General features: G+C 39.2%; 1 protein-coding gene across 8 annotated transcripts in view; it reads right to left on the bottom strand.

Moving 5' to 3' along the window:
* Nucleotides 1-19,097, bottom strand: part of GTF3C3 (general transcription factor IIIC subunit 3) — a 74,867-nt gene that overhangs the window by 44,106 nt on the left and 11,664 nt on the right. For 3 of the 8 annotated variants that reach the window (XR_004002695.1, XR_004002696.1, XM_030580902.1), the window contains exons 9-19: nt 18,258-18,350; nt 17,069-17,172; nt 16,336-16,507; nt 15,521-15,723; nt 14,631-14,732; nt 13,378-13,513; nt 12,121-12,358; nt 11,463-11,653; nt 9,261-9,385; nt 3,709-3,861; nt 3,031-3,185 (exon numbers count right to left, since the gene is read on the bottom strand). Coding sequence is in view for 4 of the 8 variants with exons in the window: in XM_030580902.1 (XP_030436762.1) it covers nt 3,063-3,185; nt 3,709-3,861; nt 9,261-9,385; nt 11,463-11,653; nt 12,121-12,358; nt 13,378-13,513; nt 14,631-14,732; nt 15,521-15,723; nt 16,336-16,507; nt 17,069-17,172; nt 18,258-18,350 (1,640 nt within the window). In the remaining 4 variants the exon portion in view is untranslated. The other 5 variants (XM_030580901.1, XM_030580903.1, XR_004002698.1 and 2 more) reach the window with 5 other exon arrangements.

The following is a 19,097-nucleotide window of genomic DNA, read 5'->3' as shown; positions in this document are numbered from 1 at the left end:
CCTCAGTAATATTTGGCAAAACTGAATAAAAAGATGCTCACTTATAGAGCTATAGTATTACGCATTGTTAGCCCTTACTCTGGATCTACAGCCTTCAACGAATATACAGACATGCTGATAGCAAGCAGCTTTCTAATGGTCACTCCCACTATCACTCAGACAGAACACATTTGTGGTTAGGGTTTGAGGACAAGGAGCAGACACTTTTGTAAACAAGTTTCTAAGGATGTCCAAGCTATCCATCACTACTATCTAAGCACACGCTAATAGCGAAGAACAAGAACATCTAGGTAATTAAGCCCAATATTGTAATAATTTATTATATGATACAGAACTGTCTACAAGTTATTTTCTTACATTAAACTGGAAAAGGAATGTCAGAGCTGGCAGCAACTACAGTTAAAGTTGTCTAACAATTTTTTCCATTCTAAGCCACCTATTAATTGCTTGCAACTTGCCAACCATTAAAGTTAAAGGTTTCCATGTCTGGCTGATTTTTTTTTTTTAGTTTTAGCAAAAGCAGTTTGGCCATTTACAAGAATGCAGTCGGGGAAAAAAATACATTGTTTTTCACAGGTTAAAATCTTAACAAGTTTCTCTAAGAAATTTCCGTGCATTCATGTGTTGGATCCAATTAATTCTTTGAGTACCATCCGTCCTGTGCAATGAATACAGTTGTGGAAAAAGCAGTATCTGATCATAAAATTAGAGACTATCATGCTGTCATAAAAAAGGGAGCCAAATTAAGGTTGCAAAGTCTAGCATTCAAGTTAGAAAATAGCAGAATTAAAGCTGACTTTTGGATAAGAAAATATAATATGCGGGATACTATAAATGCTGGTCACTTATGACCTATCCTCCAAAACACAAGTCATTTTCTCTTATCTTCAGCACATTATAAATCCACAGATTGTGACATTTCTTTTTTAATGTGTTGATTAGTGAACAGCAAACTTTCAATAGTACTATGTATGTGTCATCATTGTCTGATCATTTGATCTCATCATCTGATCTAATATAAACAAATTATATTTTGGTTCCTCAGGAACAGAGAATTTGGCAAGACTATTGTTCAATTTTCTTCAAGAGCTGTAACAAGTGGCTGAGATTTAATGCATGATAACACATTAGTTAGTTTGGTGGTATCTAATAGAATTAGTGTTACCACTAAACTTTAATTAGTTGGGTCAGCTCAAAGTGCTACACATACCAAAATTTATTGTTGTAATGCTACAAAGGCTTTTAAAACAAATCTTACTGAAGACACGTTTCAGAGATAGGGCTATCATCATCATCACTTCCAGCATGAAGTAATCAGCTGGACAAGAGTAACATATATGACACCTGTATAATTGGAATTATCATTCTTGATTAGCAAAGCAATATACAGAATTTGCAGCACCTCTCTCTCAATATTTAATTATTTCTTACAGGAAGATAATGGGCTGAGGGTTATTACACTAACAAATGGTTACCCCACTAAACAATTTAGGACTGCTGAGAATAAGTTATTTAAATGATTGTTGATTTCATAAACAACTAACTTTACTAGACCAGTTTGCAATACTCCAGAAAATGGATACCTTTTACTGATGTGACACTGATTTAGTAATAAAAGAAAATTAAACAAACACAGCTTGTGATGAAATATTTTTCCAGGAATCCTTATCTTTTTAAAGTACTTTAAAGGTCTTGCAAATGCAGTTATTTGTAACATTAAGTCTCTCAGGAAAAATTCTTCCAGGAATCCAAGAGCATCTATTGTCTGGGTGAGGGGGGGGGGGGTTTGTTCGGCTTATATCTCGCCCCTCCCCCCCCAGCCCATTTCTTCAGTCTTCCCTTCCATATACAGTGAAACCCAGCTATAACGCGATAATTGGGGTCCAAAAAATTCGATCGCGATAAAGGCAGGGTCGCGTTATAGCGGGGTTACGAAAACTTACCATTTCAAGCTGGTCAATTTCTCTTGGGCAGAAAATGACCTGCATTTGCAAAAAATGTCCGTAACGATAACTGAAAGGCTATAGCAATAATTAGTGACAGCATAAGCTAATCAACCTATTAAACGAGCCAGAACCAGCTTGAGAATGGCTGGTTTTTTGGACTTTGAAAACTGGAGTTTTGGGACCTTGGCAGACTGGGGCTGGAGCGGCTCTCAAGAGAACTGTACAAAGGCGCTCAGCTTGACTCCCCTCCACTCAGAGAGCCAATTGCAGCGTTTGACACTGAGGAGTTGCTGATAGTCAGAGCAGAGTTTGTGCCACTGTTTCTGTAGCATCCCTCCCAGCTGTCAGCCTGCTCCAGCAGCGATGGCTCTCAGCCATGCAGCGAGAGCACTTAGGGAGGAGAACGGCTCCTCTCGCCAAAAGGGGAAACGGGCAGGGGTGAAGAGGCAGTGGGGAAGGCACATTTCTTTCTTTTTTTCTTTGCTTCGGCAGTGCTCCGGCCACTTTCTTGTTTTGCTTGGGGTGACCGGAGCCATCTTATGATCGCGTTTTATCCGAATTCGCATATCGTGGGGTGCGGTATAGCGGGGTTTCACTGTAATAGTAACAATTTTGTACAGTACATGGCAAATGTAACCAATTGCCAGAATTGAACTTGGACAGTAGCCAGTTAAATTACTTTTTAAAAATCTTCTCCAAACAAAATGTGCGCATCATTTTTAGTCCCTTATTCAGTTGAGAATTCTGTCTACCAGCACCAACTTCAGGCATCACAAAACTCATCAATAAGGTGCTCGACCAGCACCTAAGTATGTCTGGAGAATCTGCTCACAAAAGCCTGCTTGTCAAACTTTGCTTGTATTGGGGCATTTTACAGTTCCAACCTCAGGAAATAGAAAAAATAGCTCAAACATTCAGGAAACAAAATATATACAGTAACTAACTCCTCTGATCCAATCACATCTAGATCAGTTTAGAAAAAAATATGTACACATCTTTTTGAATGGATCTCTCCATTGGTATGTAATGCCTGAGATCCTCAGTGCCCCAGTGGAAATGACAAATGTTATTTTCCCCAGGCTACCTCTTAGTCACAAACAGGTGCCACAAACTCCATCATACGATTCCATATGTATACAATAGCTTTTGAGCCATTCTTAAATTTCCACTGCTCTGATAAATTAGCGACAAGTTGAAGGCAACATCTCTTCGCAAGTCTGTCTGATCAGCTTCTATTCCCTGGAAGAATTAAAAAATCATTTACTAGCTTGTATGAATACTATACCATAAAATCAGTGCAATAACACACACGGGCAAGTTCTTCATCTAGATACTCAGTTCATTCCCACCACATTCAGATAGTTACACTGGAATTCTGTATTTCTATACTAAATCTTCATACTCATGAAACAGAAAATGCCAGTTATATTTAATATTATTCTGGCTTTTAAAATGGACCTTATGTACGCTTCTTTATTCAGGTGGCAAAATTCTTCAGCACCCATTTTCTTACAGTTGCTACACCCAACCAGATAATAAAATAAACTCGACCATCATTACCTGAGCAATTTGAGTTATACATGTTCATAAATACAGCTCAGACGACAAATCAAATGCTTTCTCTAGTGCCTATGAAATTATATTGGGGTTATTCAATGTAAATATACACTAGACACTCGTATACTCGTTTTACTTCTGGTTAAAACATAGTAATGCTGATCTGATTTTACTTTTATAGTTCAAATGTTTAACCATATGGTACCTCTAAGATGAGAGGAGGAAGTTCAAGTGCCTTTTGGTAATAATGGATTGCCATATGCACTAATCCCAGCTGATGAAGGCCACGGCCTAGGTTATAGAAAGATTCTTGGCATGGTCCACGGAGCCCCAGGTACCGGTGAAGGAAAGAGAATCCCTATGCACAAAACACACATTGGAAGCTTTATTTTTTGTAAAACAATAAAGCAGCATGTTTTAAATGTGCAAAAAAAGGGGTTTTTGCCCATAAATATAACTGCCTAATTTAAGACCAAATGCAAAAACAAGCCATCCACTTTCCATGACACACTAGACCAACGGAGGAGATGCTTTGTGGCCTCAGCATCCTCACACGGTGAAGACAACAGACAGATCTTTTGATAAGCTGTATGCAAAGTTGTTCAGAATTATTACTATTTCTATAGCACTCAACTTTGGTAGATACTTTACAGACATGTAAGACAGGCCCATGCCCTGAAGAGCTTACCATCTAAATAGAGAGATGAAAGGGAGGAACAAGGGATACAGTGAGATTGTTTAACCCCATCCTATTACACTTTAAAACAAATAGTAGACGAGGTGGTGCTCTAAACACTTGCCCACCCCACCCCCCTTTAGCGTTATTTGAATTTAAACCTGCTGTGATGTTACACCCCATATTATTTATGGAAATATGCTTATGATATGGATATGGCATAACGGATATATCTTATGCAAGATGGACCTTATAAGGTATCAGCGGAAAGGTTATAATTTACTGAATGTGATTATCCAATTTATATGCATGTATCATTTCTGTATCTAAAGTTAGGAATATTGACTAACAGTTACAACAGTGTGTGCATTTGGGAGTCACCCACTGGACAACGGGCCATCACCCTTGATGGCCCGTTAGGAAGAAACAATAAGACTTTTGAAGATACTAATCTCTCTCCTTCCTAGAGGCATCCTGGGACTAGCTGTGACATTACTAGGTCAGGCGGTCCTGTCACCTGGTACAAAACACTATCTTGGACTTCTAGTAATTTTCCACTAAAAGGAAGGGGAGGTCAAGAGTGGGAAACAAAAGATTCTCGCCTTATGTAAATCTTATTTAAGGATGGGGTTGATCTTGGATCACTCTTCACTGAATCCCCATCCAGGATGCCTGCTGGAAACACCTAAGGAACAAAGGGAAGGGGGAAGAGTACTGAACCCAGGCTGGAAAATAAGTCTGTGAATAAGATACCTAACGATTTAAGCTGCAAGCAGGGAACTAACCTTCAAGAATTTCTGCAACCTGCCCCAAAACCAGCATTCAAGTTACTTCTTGAAACCAGTTTCTTTAAGATGTTAAGCTTAGTATATGTGTTTTGTTTTATTTGCTTAGTACTTTGCTTTGTTCTGTTTGGTATCCCTTATAATCACTTAAAATTTACCTTTTATAGTTAAGAAACTTATTTCTTGTTTCTAACATAACCCAGTTTGTGCAATTCATGGGGGGGAGGGGCAAGAAGCTGTGCATCTCTCCACATTGAGGGAGAGTGCGAATTTTTATGAGCTTGCGCTGTGCAGATCTTTCTATACAGCACAAGACCATATTATAGTGGGTTTACAGGGAAAATGCACTTGATTGCTGGGTAATATCCTAGCTGAATCTTCCCATAGAGAGCTTTTTGCAGACTCTGTGTGATTCTACAGCTGGTGCTCCCTACCATGTGTGTGCTCAAGAGGCCAGAGAGCCTGATTCAGCAAGACAGGGAAAGGAGGACCAGGCTAGTGGAGCCTGCGGGCTCAGAGAAATCCCTGTACATCAGGTGGATCCAACCCGACACACCTGCCCTACATTAATCTGAATTACTATTTCAGAGCTCTTCTTTTCATAGCATCAAAGACAAAACAGTTAAATGAAGCCTTTACTAGCTGTAAACCCTTAATACCTCACAGTACTACTTCTGGAATACAAATGCATTCCTCCCCGTAAAACTCCTGCAATACCAGTTAACTTCACACAGTTCCCAGTTACAGGCAGATGAAAATCTGCAACTTAGCCAATAAAAACCATTAAAAGGGCAGGACAAACAGCTCAGGGTGAAGTAATGGACAATTCACATATCCTAAATAAAAAGACAAAGGGTCTAATCATGCTTCTGCTGAATCAATGAAAGTTTTCTCACAGGAACCCAACTCTGGCCGAGCTAAAACTTGTGATTCCCCGTCTTGAGGTTTAGCCACTTGACCAGTGTTTTTCAAAGTTCAGGTTGCGACTCAGTACTGGGTCGCCTTGCTCAGCACCCAGGGACCCTAGCAGCTCTGGTCAGCACTGCCAACCAGGACGTTAAAAGTCCCGTTGGCGGTGCTGCCCAGCTAAGGAAGACTAGTGCCTACCTGTTCCGACACCGCGCTGTGCCCTGAAAGTGGCCAGCAGCAGGTCTGGCTTCTAGGCGGGGGGCCACGACGCTCCGTGTGCTGCCCCTGCACCGAGCACAGGGTAATTCCCCTTGCTCTTCCTCCTATCCCTCTGCCCCCCCATTCAGAAGGATCAACTGCCCCATCCCTACCACCACCTCTGCCACTGACTTCCTATGTAACTTCAAGTCATTCAATCTCTGTGCCTCAGTTTCTCATCTATAAAATGAAAGGTGATACTCTTGCCTGCCTCCCCCCTCGCGTCCTGGCCAGTGGTGGAGCACCCGCCGAAATGCCGCCCAATTTCTACGGCGTTTCGGCGGCAGCGCCTCTTGATGACGTCACTTGTAGGCAACAAGTGGCGTCATCGAGAGGCGTCGCCACCAAAACGCCACAGAAATTCGGCTGCATTTTGGCAGGTGCTCCAACGCCGCCACAGTGCTTGATGTGGTGCCCGCCAGACAAAAAAGTTGGGGACCACTGAGCTAATGTCTGTACAGTGCAATAAAGGTGAATGGTGTTAGGACCTGAGTCACCTCCCAAAGACAGCACATTCAACACAACCATTTTCAGATTAAAATTCACCAGACTATTTCTCTTTTTCAACTTGAAGAGTCTTGGGAAAAATCAAATTGGGTTCAGGAGGCAGCGGAAAATGGAACACAAATTACATGACAAGATTTATGTCTCATTTTGATGTCACAGGAATGTGCAGCCTCTGCTATAACCAGAGGGCTTGATTTCTACAGCCACTATTGATAATCAGAGAAGATAGCTCATTCAACAGTAAGGAATTAGCTCAGACTCTAACAGCTAATCATGATAATTAGGGTCACCACTATGTCACTGTCTGGGTGAACTACTGAACAAACTAGAAGCAAGCAAAGATTAAAAACCCTCAACATGGGTGAACACGAAATGAGAAAAGCAGAGACATAAAAGGAAATGCATCTTCGGAGGGTGACATTTTACAAGTATACTCTTAGGAGACTGTCCACAACAGAGATAGAAAGGAAGGATTATTACACAGAAAAAAAAGTGGTTAAACATGTTTAAAATTAGGCCAAAGTATGCAAAGGGGAATGCCTAAAGCTCGGCATCTAAAGAAGTGCTCTGATTTTAGAGTTGCTCAGCACCTGCAACTCCTGCTGAAATTAAAGGGAGCTGCAAATGCTCAGCACTTTTAAAAAAATCAGGCCCCTTATTTAGGTGCCTAAATTTATGCCCCCAAAGTGGAATATGTTGGCTCTGGCTCTTAGCCTCATTTGGTTCACTGAAAGGTAAAGGGAGAAGGAGTAGAGGGAATAAAAAAACCTAGATTTTCCAAGGAAGGGATTAGAAATAGTGGAGAAAATCAAGATCGTGCCAGCACAAGAAATAGGCCTGATCCACAAGCTTCAGATCCAGTGTGGGGCTGTTCAGCCCCAACTGTCTGGCAGGTGAGGACATGAAAAAATGGGACTGGTTGAAGGTGGAAAAAGATAGAGTAGGTTGTGCTGCAGCGGCAATTCAAAGAAGAGAGGCTCTGGGGGCCATGCAAATGCAGGAATCCGTGTAAACCTTCAAGGTAATTAACCTAAATTTGAATACAGGGATCCAGGAGAAATCAACAGAAAGGACAGTAATTAGCACTTTCAAATGTGTGTAATATTTTAAAAACAGACAGTAGCTGAAATCTCTTCAGAAAAAGTGTGGGTTGAAATTTGACTTATAAGGTTGAAAATCCAGATACAAATTAGTTTGTTACTTTTTTTTAATTAAATCAATGCAATTTTCTTCAGGGGCTTAGGTTAAAAAACAAAATTTCATAATGATCTTATGCCCAGCTGATTATCCACACACTTTCCTGTACAAAATTTGCAAGCCAGTTATACAACTGAGCAGAGTCATTGCAGTATATCAAAAGTTAAATCACTTTAATACCATTATACATAGGCGCCAACTTTCCCAGGCGCCGGTGGGTGCTTGCACATCCCCCTAGCCCTGGCCCTGCCCCACCACCACCCTTCCCCACCCCCATTCTAACCCCTTCCCCAAAGTCCCCACCCCAACTCCGCCTCCTCTCTGCCCCTATTGGATCTCTTCCCCAAATCCCCGCCCAGCTGTTTTGCGGCGGCAAGCATTGGGAGCTAGGGGGAAAAGCAAGCACATGGTACCCTCAAGGGAGGAGGTGGAAAGGAGGCAAGCTGAGCGGGGAACAGCTGGTTCCCAATGGGTGTTCCAGCCCCGGAGCACCCACGGAGTCGGTGCCTTTGCCATTAGGCCATGGTCACTAATGCCGTCAGGATAAACAGCACAAGACTTCCTCACTTGGATCGTTACAGACCAGCCCAAACCATTCACAGGGCCCAACGCTGCCTCAATGGGAATTGAAGGCACTCAGCATCTTGTAACTCAAGCTCTTAACAAGTTACTAGAGACTGCTCACTGATTAACACTCCCCAATGCATTACACATCTATCTCAATGTGCTCAATGAAGAACTGTTATTCGACTCTCAGCCCTACTGTGCAGTTGGTAGAGCTGTCAAACTATTATGCTCTCTAGGAGTCAGCCTGTTTTGCTTAATGAATCATTCATGAATCAGAACGATGATCTTCCCATGAGCGTCCCTTCATTTGTAGGTTTTCAGCAAATATTTTGGACAAAATTTTCAGCCTATGGTTATTTGTGAACTGTTGCTTCAGCTACATTATTTATGGTTAATCATCTAAGTCACTTGGTGGTGTTCCTGCTCCCTGTTTGGGTAAGGGACTCTTGTTTCTAAAAACCAGAGTGGCGAAGGCTTCACTTCCAGCAGAAGGGTCAGATGAATAAACATCCATACTAAAGCTAGTCAAGCTGAAATTAGTTATATTTTCATGAATACATGGCAGCTGCCTAAATATATGCAAATACTTAAAGATTCCCCAAGCCACAACAAAATGAACTGAATTGCTTTTATTCACAAAGGGGAGATTTTCAAGAACTGAAACGACTTAGGAGCACAAGCTGACTGTCATTGGGACACATGCTCCTAAGATACTTGGAGGGTTTTGAAAATTCTACCCTAAATCTATTTTTTAAATGTCAGTCAGCTCTAATAATGTGCCAGAGCTGTAACTGTGTGAGCCATGACAGAACTAAATGACACCGCGTGCTATGCACAAAGAAAAACAAAATAACTCACCTGTACAAGAAGAGCATGTCTTTTTAACACATACTTCTGAGATGCCATATGGATGAAAGTTAAGCCTATGCAAAAGCTGTACAGAGGTTCCTCTGGGTTAGTACGGAAGGCTTGCACGTATTGTCCTAGGAGAAACAGGAGTAAATGATCTGACACTCTCTCTCTCTCTAAAACTGGGTTTCTTTTTTTCAAAAAAACCCAACACTTTTTTGGAAGTGTGAACTGAAAAAAGGAAGGAAACAATAAAGAGAATCAGATTTCAGAATGACTGCATCAAAACAGGAAGGAGGGAGAATATGAGTTTCAGCAGCTCTCAGATACCACACTTATCAGAATAAAAACAGACTTACTGAGAGAGGAGAAAGAGTGTCTTGTTGGGGTTGGAGCTCAGAGTGGCAAGGTGCAACAGCAAAAATATCTTTTGAAACATCATGAGTAAATTCTTTAGATTTTTGGTGTATACTGCTTTCTAATGTATTTTCTTTTGACAGACCTGGGGCAGAGCCTCAGCTGGTATAAATTGTCAGAGCTTAACTGATGTCAATGGAGCTATGATCATTTACACCAAGTGAGGTTCTGCCCCCTTGTTTTTGCACCATGGTGATGAACTGGTTGCTTCTAGCATATTAGAAACAAAACATGTATAATAATAAAGATCTGTATTATTTAAAAGCAGAAAAGAAATTAAATAGTATGTACTGAATGTGTACAATGAACCAAGTGTGAAATTAACTAATTTTGTTATAGAGTTCATGGGCCAGAGCCCCAGATGGTATAAACTGATTTATACCATCTAAAGATCTAGGCCTCTCCTGCATATTTATTTTAAAGCCTGGTTAATGCTCTTTAGATGAAAGAGTAAAGATGATCATAATTCAGAACATGGTCAGTGTTTCTGATTGGGTGCCTTGTGGTTACTTGACAAGAAAGAAACATCTTATTTTCCTATTGTCATTTTATAAAGAAAATGCAACTTTCTAATGGAACACAAATTTTAATTTCAAAAGGTTCATTCCGCACGTTTTCTTTTTCTTGAATATTATTGCTGAGAAAGATGTCAAACTGTCAGCCTTGGGAAGAATAAGAATAAGAGGTGAAATACTGAAGTCAATGGCAAAACTCCAATGGACTTCAACAGGACAAGGATCTCACCCAAGACGTTTGAAAGAGGCACCCAAAATCAGCTACTCTAACTTTAGATATGTTAAAGGCACCTGATTTTCAGAGAGTGGGTGCTTAGCACTTTCTGAAAATCAGACCCATTTGAAGTCTCTCAAGTTAGACATCCAAAAATGGAGGCACTCAAAATCAATAGTTACTTTGAAAATTCTGGCTGCCTTCTATGGTTATCCACAATACAGGTAAGACATGGATAGTGGCAATGCAGATGCCCCACTTGACCACCTCCAGTGTGCCTCAACACTAACCTGAGGTACCACTCTTAAGAGTGGGAGGGTGGCTTCAAGCTCCAGGATTAGTCAGTCCTTGGTCACTCTACTAAGAATTACAAAAAGGAGAGCCAAACAGGATGGTGATTTTTTTTATGTGGACTCCATTCATTAAAAACCGTGCTGAGACCACCAACTAATTTCACAACTTTGGACTTTGAGTGGCTGCTGTCAGAACCTGAAATTCCTCTGCCCTAATCTATATAAGGAGACTGGCAAAATGGCAACTTCCTGTTTATTTTATTTACATTGTTAGTAACTTGCTCTTCTCTGAAACTGCATAGGCTGATGACAATGTCTCAAATTAACCCTGCAATGTTCCTTTGAACAAACACTTGAAACTTCACATTTGCCATGTCCTGCTGATTAAGTGGGCCTGTTTCCTTCTTAATGTCATCATTTAATTATCTTTCTTGCAGGTTAGTTAGAAAACTTCTAAATCACGTGTACCATCTACATTTTAAACCAAATATTGAAACATTGCCAGTCCATTCAGTAATGCTCAGAGATTCTGTTACCAAATGGTTAAATAGTATGAAAATGCCTACTAACACTAAGAACTGTACTTCATTTATTGAAGCAGGAAATAAATACTCTGATTTTTTTTTTCCTACCTGAAGGGCACATTCACTCTACTTTGGAAAATACACTCAAAATGAGAAATTTGATGGTGAAAATAAGTACAGGAGATTAACATTTCACCCCCCCAAAGGTCATACTTTTTTATATTAGTACAGTATAATGATGGCCTTACCGAGAGCATGCTTGAAACTACCAGATACAAATGCATTATGCCCATTTAGGACACACAGTGCATGATTATCAGGATTTTTCAGCATTAATCGAAGACAAAAGCGATGATGTCGTACATCCTGAGAATGCATGGTGACTTGATTGAAGATGTTCCAGAGCTGCGGTTTATTAACATTTTCCATTAGCATTATCCTAAAATGTGAGTGAAAAGCATTTATTGACTATATTGTACGTAAATATGCAATAAATCAGTGAGTGAACAGTCTATAGGGGAAGCCACAGGAGCTACAATTTGCTCTAAGACTATTCTTCCACTTTGGACTTCCCAGAAGTGAAGGTTAGATCAGTGAAAAAGACAAAACTTGGGATAAGAAAGCTTGTAGAATACTAGCTAGCTACTGTATTACATTGCTTTGCATTTAAAGGACACCAAAGAGCCCCATTGTTTCAGTCGATGAATCTGCTTTTCAGGCGAATTTAAAGTAAACGGTATTGTTTCTTTTAGAAACAAAAGATCAGCCCACCTGCAATTCAGAAATTAACTATTTTACATCAACAGCAAATGTTCTCAGCAATGTAACTACAACCTCAATGAAAAACATTATACAGAACATTAAAAAACACAACGCTGTGATCAGCTTCAGTCCAATGCTTCTCACCTGATATAGTTGTAACCTTTTCTGAAGTTCTTGTCCAGAATTGCAGCTGAAAGACCGAAGTACTCCAGCTCTTTGCGCTTTTGCCTATCATCATAAAATGAATAATATTCCAGCGAGGAATCCACCAGCAGCTCTGCCTCCTCATATCGGGAAAGGTCACACAAAGAGTATATGGCTTTCAGGAGGAGGTTCCACCAGTCATCTTTTGTCAGTACACTTGTGAGCACAGCAAATATTGCTAAAATGTGAATAAACACAATCAGTCACAGAAATTAAAGCCTTAAAGGGCTAAAGACTTACACACACACGCTTTTTAAACTTCAGCCTAAACTTGTATTTATTTTTTTAAACGAAGAGTCTTTTCCATTAAGAGTGGAATACCTTTCAGTGGTATCTGAAATCTTTCATAACACAATTTATGAAATGCCTGATTTTTAAACAAACCCATAACCATTAAAGTGAGAACTACAGAATTGCAGGGAATTTAAAAGAGCAGCAATTCAAGCTGCTCCAGTATTACACACACACACACACACACACATTAAAAACCTCCCCATTCACCCGCTGATGCTAAATAACTACAAGTGTGAATCAGTCACCGTTTGGATCTAGCTGGAAAACAAAGCATTCTGTTTTGTTTTTAAACATTGTTATGCCTAAAGAGACTTTTCCCCTAGCAGCAGTACTGACTATACTATCTGCCTGTCAGATTATATTAGCTTGCTTTTAAATGAGGGGAAAACATGATTTTCTTAAGCCCATCAATATAGGCTTGTGCAGTCCCAATGTTTGTGGCAAAGCTTGGCTCGATGGAAATAGCTCATTCATTAATATACTCTCTTTCATATTAGCAACAAGATTTTGCAACCTTTACTCATTCAAGTAGTCCTTACTTACGAAAGTCATTTCCTTGGCTTCAATCAGACTATTCATCTGAGTAAAGACCGTAGGGTCAGGGCCTAAATTAGGCACTGTATGCCGGACCAGCTCTAGGCACTAGCAAACCAAGCACGTGCTTGGGGCGACAATTCAGGGGTGGCATTCCGGGAGGGTGCATTTTGTTTTGGTTTTTGTTTTTTTTTGGCGCTTGGGGCAGCAAAAAACCTAGAGCCGGCCCTGACTGTATGAATAAAGCATGGGGGTGAAACAGATCTAAAAGTCATGTACATTTGAATAAGGATTTGGAATGTAAAGTAATTCCAGGATTTTTTGGTATGTAGGAAATTAACATGATTTATTTTTTTTAAAGTCTGTTACCTTTTGCATCACAGTTTGCTGTCTCTTGGTCATCATTGTCTGAAATTTTATCCCTAGACACCTTCATCAGGTAAAGGTGTCTCTCCCCAGATTTGGAGCTAGATATCAAACACACCTGAGCTCTGTTCATTGCTACCTGGAAACAATTATGAAGGACAACCATTCTAAGTTTCTGATTATATGAATACATCCTGTTGCCAATACATCTTGCTCTAGCTGTGTTCAAAAATAGTTTTCAGATCAGTTATGCCATAATATGCAGAAGCATACTTTACTATTGTTCACAAACAATAACATTGCATTTAGCATTGTTTGATGTTCCTGTTTAGACTGAGTTATCCAAAAGAGAAGGATAGAAGATCTCCAGAGAAGTTGAATTTTATGAAGGTTGGTAGACTTCTGTTTATAACCGAATCAAAACTTCTTTCCTAGAGGCATAATAAAAAAGATGCCATGCTATCAGTATCAAGATTTTAGAAACCGGTGGACAGTCAATTATCCAATTGGTACAGTGACTGTGACCCCAAACTGTAACAATTTCGGGAAAATGGAAATCTGAATATAACAAAACTCAAACAAAAAGTAACAACAATTTGTAAAGTAAGTAAATTGTATCTAAAAATAGTTTTTGTTATAATATGAATAAAACAACAAGAACTTAAAAGGGAAGTTATTTAAATAATTTCACTTTAAATCATTTTATTTATGTGGCTTGTGTAATTTACGGTAGCTATATGTGAAACACAATACAGTCTACCACAAAGACTAAAAAGTGATTCTATGTTCTGATTGTTCTATGCATAGTCAGGAATAATATAGAACCTGAAACAATCTTGAAATCATCCATAAAGACCCTAGTGTATATTTCATTTAACATAACATATGCAGACACTTGTGATAAATACCAATGAAAACATGTCACATACAAATAGGCAGTATCCGTAAAGAAGGCATATCAGTAGTTTAACACATACAATAGAAGTTCTGCTTATACAGAATAGAGCATTATTTTAATTTAAAATGAATGGCCTAATTCTCAAAAGGCACCTAGTGGCTTTGATGGGGGCACCTCTGAAAGACTCAGGTATACCAGATGATGATGCAGGCATATTAAACTATGGTATTTAATATACAAGACATCTGTTTACAAATATTTCTATAGATTTCTAATACTTTTGAGTACATTTATCCTTTGGCTTAAACATGACATGTCTGTCCCATCCAGTAAAGCTTGGCTACAAGAATTAACTTACCTTTAATAGCATTGCTAGCATGGTAAGCAAAGTGTCCACATAACCATACATTTTGCCTTGAGAATACAACAGCGTTGAACGATGAAGCAGTAACTTCAATTCCTAGACAACAGTGAGCAGAGTTAATTAAGTCGTCAACTACCACTACCTACACTTAGTGTTTTTATAAACATTGCTTTTCTGGCTGCTAGTATAGTATTAGTACCAAAAAAGAAAACAACAATACTTAGAAACTGTAATAAAATCTTAATGACTGCACAGGAAAAATCAAAACTTCCTTCAGATAATAGTTGTTTTGTTTCATCATATAAATTTAGAAGAAAATCTGCATAGATCTTATTCGATGGAGGAGCTATTGGAAATGGGATACAGAACCTATCAAATACGTCACCCCTTACAATCAGATCAGTAATAGACAAAAGTTAGCGTCTGACGCTGTTGGACAGCTGATGTGAAGTGACTGGTCTTTAGTCCAGTTCCTATTGGACAGGTGGTCAATACAGCACACAAAAATCAGAGTCAGAATTTAGATACTGGGAGTCGGGATTAAACAGACATGTAGAGTGAGATACCCTCTTGACCCTAGCGGTGGTCCCTCTAGAGCACAGTAAGGAACATTTCACCACAACCCCTATCGTGACCTGTGCTGTAGATAGATGGACCACAGTCTCCAGTATTGCCAAGCTGGCATCTTTTACCAGCGTTAAAATTACAATGTGTCTTTACAGAGTATATAAAATCACTCTAAATACCATGGAGGAAATTTACCAAAAAGAAATGAATTTAGCAAAACATTCTTGCCATAACAGAATTATGGACACCAAAACTGTGGACAAAAGAGTCAAGACACAGAAGAAGAAAAATATCGCAGTATATAGCATTTCACCTACCTGCTGGGCAGCATTAGCATCTTGTGCCAATGTATCTGGATCATACATTGGTTCCAGAGCCTCCAGAGCTTTCTCAGGCCGGCCCAGCTGCTGCTGAAGTGTAGAAAGTGAAATTCTTGCATCCAAATGCAACGGCGCAAGATCAACAACTTTTGCATAGCTCTCTGCAGCACGCTCCATATATCCCAAGGCTTTTAGACATTCTAGAAACACCAACAAATACAATATGCTTATATGACAGAAGTGAGACTGCCTATTTTCATACAAACCAGACTAGTTCTGTATCACACACCGGCTTTTGTTGTGCTCTACAAATAGAACTACACTGAGCACAGATTATTAAAATAGGAACAACACAATACAGTATCTTGTACCTGAGGAATAACAGTGTCATTTAACCTGCAGAATCTTAAAAGTAAAAAACACTGTTAAGTTGAACAACGGTCTTCATTGTTAAGAATGAATATTTATGTTGAAATTGTTTCAATCAATCTGAACATTTTTGGACACACTTGAAAAAGACCTCCATAAAAGAAAACCTTCCACCACAAGGATAAATGTGTTATTCTCTAATCATAACTACAGTATGGTAGACACTTATGGCAATTTACCACATGAACTCTCTATCCAATGTTCAGACATTCTTAACTGATGGTCTAAGAGATCAATGGGACACGATGGTGGTCAGCACTGTAAAAGCACCTATCAGTTTCAGGCCTTTAAAGCACTAATGTCACCAGAATGTTATTAGCATCATATGGAATGAGTTTCTACTCTTCAGTCAGAAGTGTTAAGCAGTACTGCAATGTCGTTACCTGCATGCCGGAGCCAAACTACAGCCAAGTTATATCTTTCAGAACAAACTAAGGCACTCAAGAGTGGTAGTGCTGAATTGTATTCTCCAACATCCAGAAACGCCTCTGCAACATCCAGGTACAAGTCCCCCATATCCTCTGGATTTTGCTCCACTAGAGTAGTCAGAAGAGGCTTCCCCCCAAAAAAATAATAAAAAACAAGTAAAAATGAAATACTAAGACCAGCCACATACATAAACAATTACTGTACTAACCCATTGTATATTGGGAGGCAATGGAATATTTACATTTTCTATTCAACATCTGAAATAACGTGCATAGGTGGTCCATCCTTAAACCTGAACCCTTCGTTTTTATGTGATTTCAAAGGGGAAAAAAATGAGATCAGTATTTCAGGATAGGTTCCTACAAGAATGATGTTATTTTGGCTCTGACAGAGGAAAGGCAAACTTCACATCCAAATACCCTTGTAAAAGCTCCATCAGAATGGTGTGTGAGAGGTCTTGAGATTATATTATAATTATGATTTTTAAAATCCACCCTACATGCCTCCTGTAGTGCTGTTGTGATGACCTTCCTAGCTTTGTGGCCATTTTTAGAAAATGAACAGTTAAAAAAAACAAACAAAACATACTGTCAAACTGAAGTCCTCACTCATGAGAAAGCAAGACCACCACATTACATGATTTACCAAAATTACCCCCAATTTATCTATGTATTAGTTTTTACTTACATTGAGTGGCTCTAGGATGTTCAGGTGAACCAGGCACACCATTAGTTTTACAGTGATGTCTATTGGAACTCCATCAGGTATAGAGCAGCTAACTTTATCTTCAGCTACAAAAGACAACACTTAGCTCTGAAACCACAGCTTTTAACAGTGACACCGCATCTTCAACCTTTCTATCATATCCTCTTACTCATTACACTTCTCCACAATCTCTTCTCTGGTCCCGATTCAGCACCACGAAAAAGTCAATGGAAATCTTCCTATTGATTCAATTAGTGTTAGATCAGGCCTTAACTGATTCACTTCTTTCTTGCTTTCCCTGATGTTTGAAGCAACTTCCTACTCCCCGTGACCTAAGCACCTGTTCCTGCAAAGTGCCATCATTTTTTACTGACTTCAGCAGTAGCTGAAGGTGCTCTGCACCTTGCAGGATATACTCAGCCCCAGAGTCCTTAGTGCCCTCCCTCTCCTCCTCCAAACTCTCTTCTTTCACAAAGCCTTCCTACACTGACCTACTCAGTGTCCCCAGCTCCTTTACTATTATGTGAACTGTAGTCCGCAAATGCTACTTTTCCACATTAGACCATAAGCCCTATAAGAACAGGGACTGACTCTTTCTGAATTTTGTAACACATACAGCACATACCTACAGAACTCTCTAAATAATACCTACAAAAATTGCAATAAGGAGAGAATGGCAACTGTGCTGTACATGTCAAAGAGGTTACTCTTGTTAACTAACTACTAAATCATACAGAAATCCCACACTAAAGGTTTATTAATTTGGGTTTACGGTTGCTCAAACGTACTTCCTGTAAATGCAAATCACTAAATGTCAAGGAACACACCAAATCTGGATCAACCTAACGTGCCTCACCATTAATCAACATGAAACGCAAATACTTTCACAGACTCCTCAGGTCTACAATAAACTCCATTTTAAAATCATCAGAAAACTGCAGTTTCAAGGGAGATAATTTCTGGAAACTGGGTGTTTTTAAAATGTGAAGGTAGACTGGGTAGGAGGCAGTAATTTTCAACCAATGAAGAAAGGCAGATCAAGAGTATTTTCTAGACTAAATCCAACATCCCTGCTGTCAAAAACCTTCACTGTTGCCCAGATTTTCAAAAGCTAAATACTGATCATGATCAGGTTTCACATTTACACTAGATTCCGAATTAAATTACTTACAAACAGTGCTCGATTCAGCTGGAAAATCTTGATAGTCAATTACTGCCACTTGACTCTCCTGAATTTCCACAACAGCCACTACATCTTTCATGTCTGACAGGAAACAAAAAATCAGATTAAACTCATTAGCAGTTTTCAGTGAATCCAAAACCATTTAATTTGGTGTCTACATTTGATTAGTAGCTTTTTGTTAACTACTGAAAAGTAGTTCATCTTTTTAAAAGATGGCACAGTGACAAGGGCTTTAAAACACAGAGAGAGGAAAAAGGGAAATTAAGCTCCTAGCAGACTGTATAGGTTTGTCCTAATAACTATGTGATCTGGCATGACATAATAAACTGCATTTATTTTTTGATTCATAATAGTTTTGCTCCTCATTTATGCTTAGTAGTGAAGATTTTTCAGGGCTTTTACCAGAAAAGGGAGTGCAGGACCAGCTCTTATATTTGCACTGGGTTCGGACTTCACTGCTAAACCAACTGATCAGCCACAGACAAATACTACTGGCCTGGGCTAGCTTTTTTTTTTTTTTTTAATAATCTTTTTTTTCAGCTTGACAAACCACTTAAAAGCACGGCAGACAAACATTTTCAGAACCAAGCAATGGCTTTCATGTGGAAGCAAATTTATGATCCCAAACTAGTATTTATATATCTGCATAAACCAAAAGACTTGAATTTGTAATTGCACAGGTAGGGTTTATAAAGAGCATAATTAGTTTTATCTCATTTAGTATAAAGAAAAATATTTGAGTCAAGATGCTATTACATTAATGTTTTTCAAAAGCTATTTATCTAAGAGAAGTAAATCGTCTGATCTGAAAACCTCAGTGGGAGTTTT

This window comes from Gopherus evgoodei, chromosome 11 (assembly GCF_007399415.2).
Source record: "Gopherus evgoodei ecotype Sinaloan lineage chromosome 11, rGopEvg1_v1.p, whole genome shotgun sequence".
Lineage (NCBI taxonomy): Eukaryota > Metazoa > Chordata > Testudines > Testudinidae > Gopherus > Gopherus evgoodei.
This window is presented reverse-complemented; position numbering and strand designations above follow the sequence as displayed.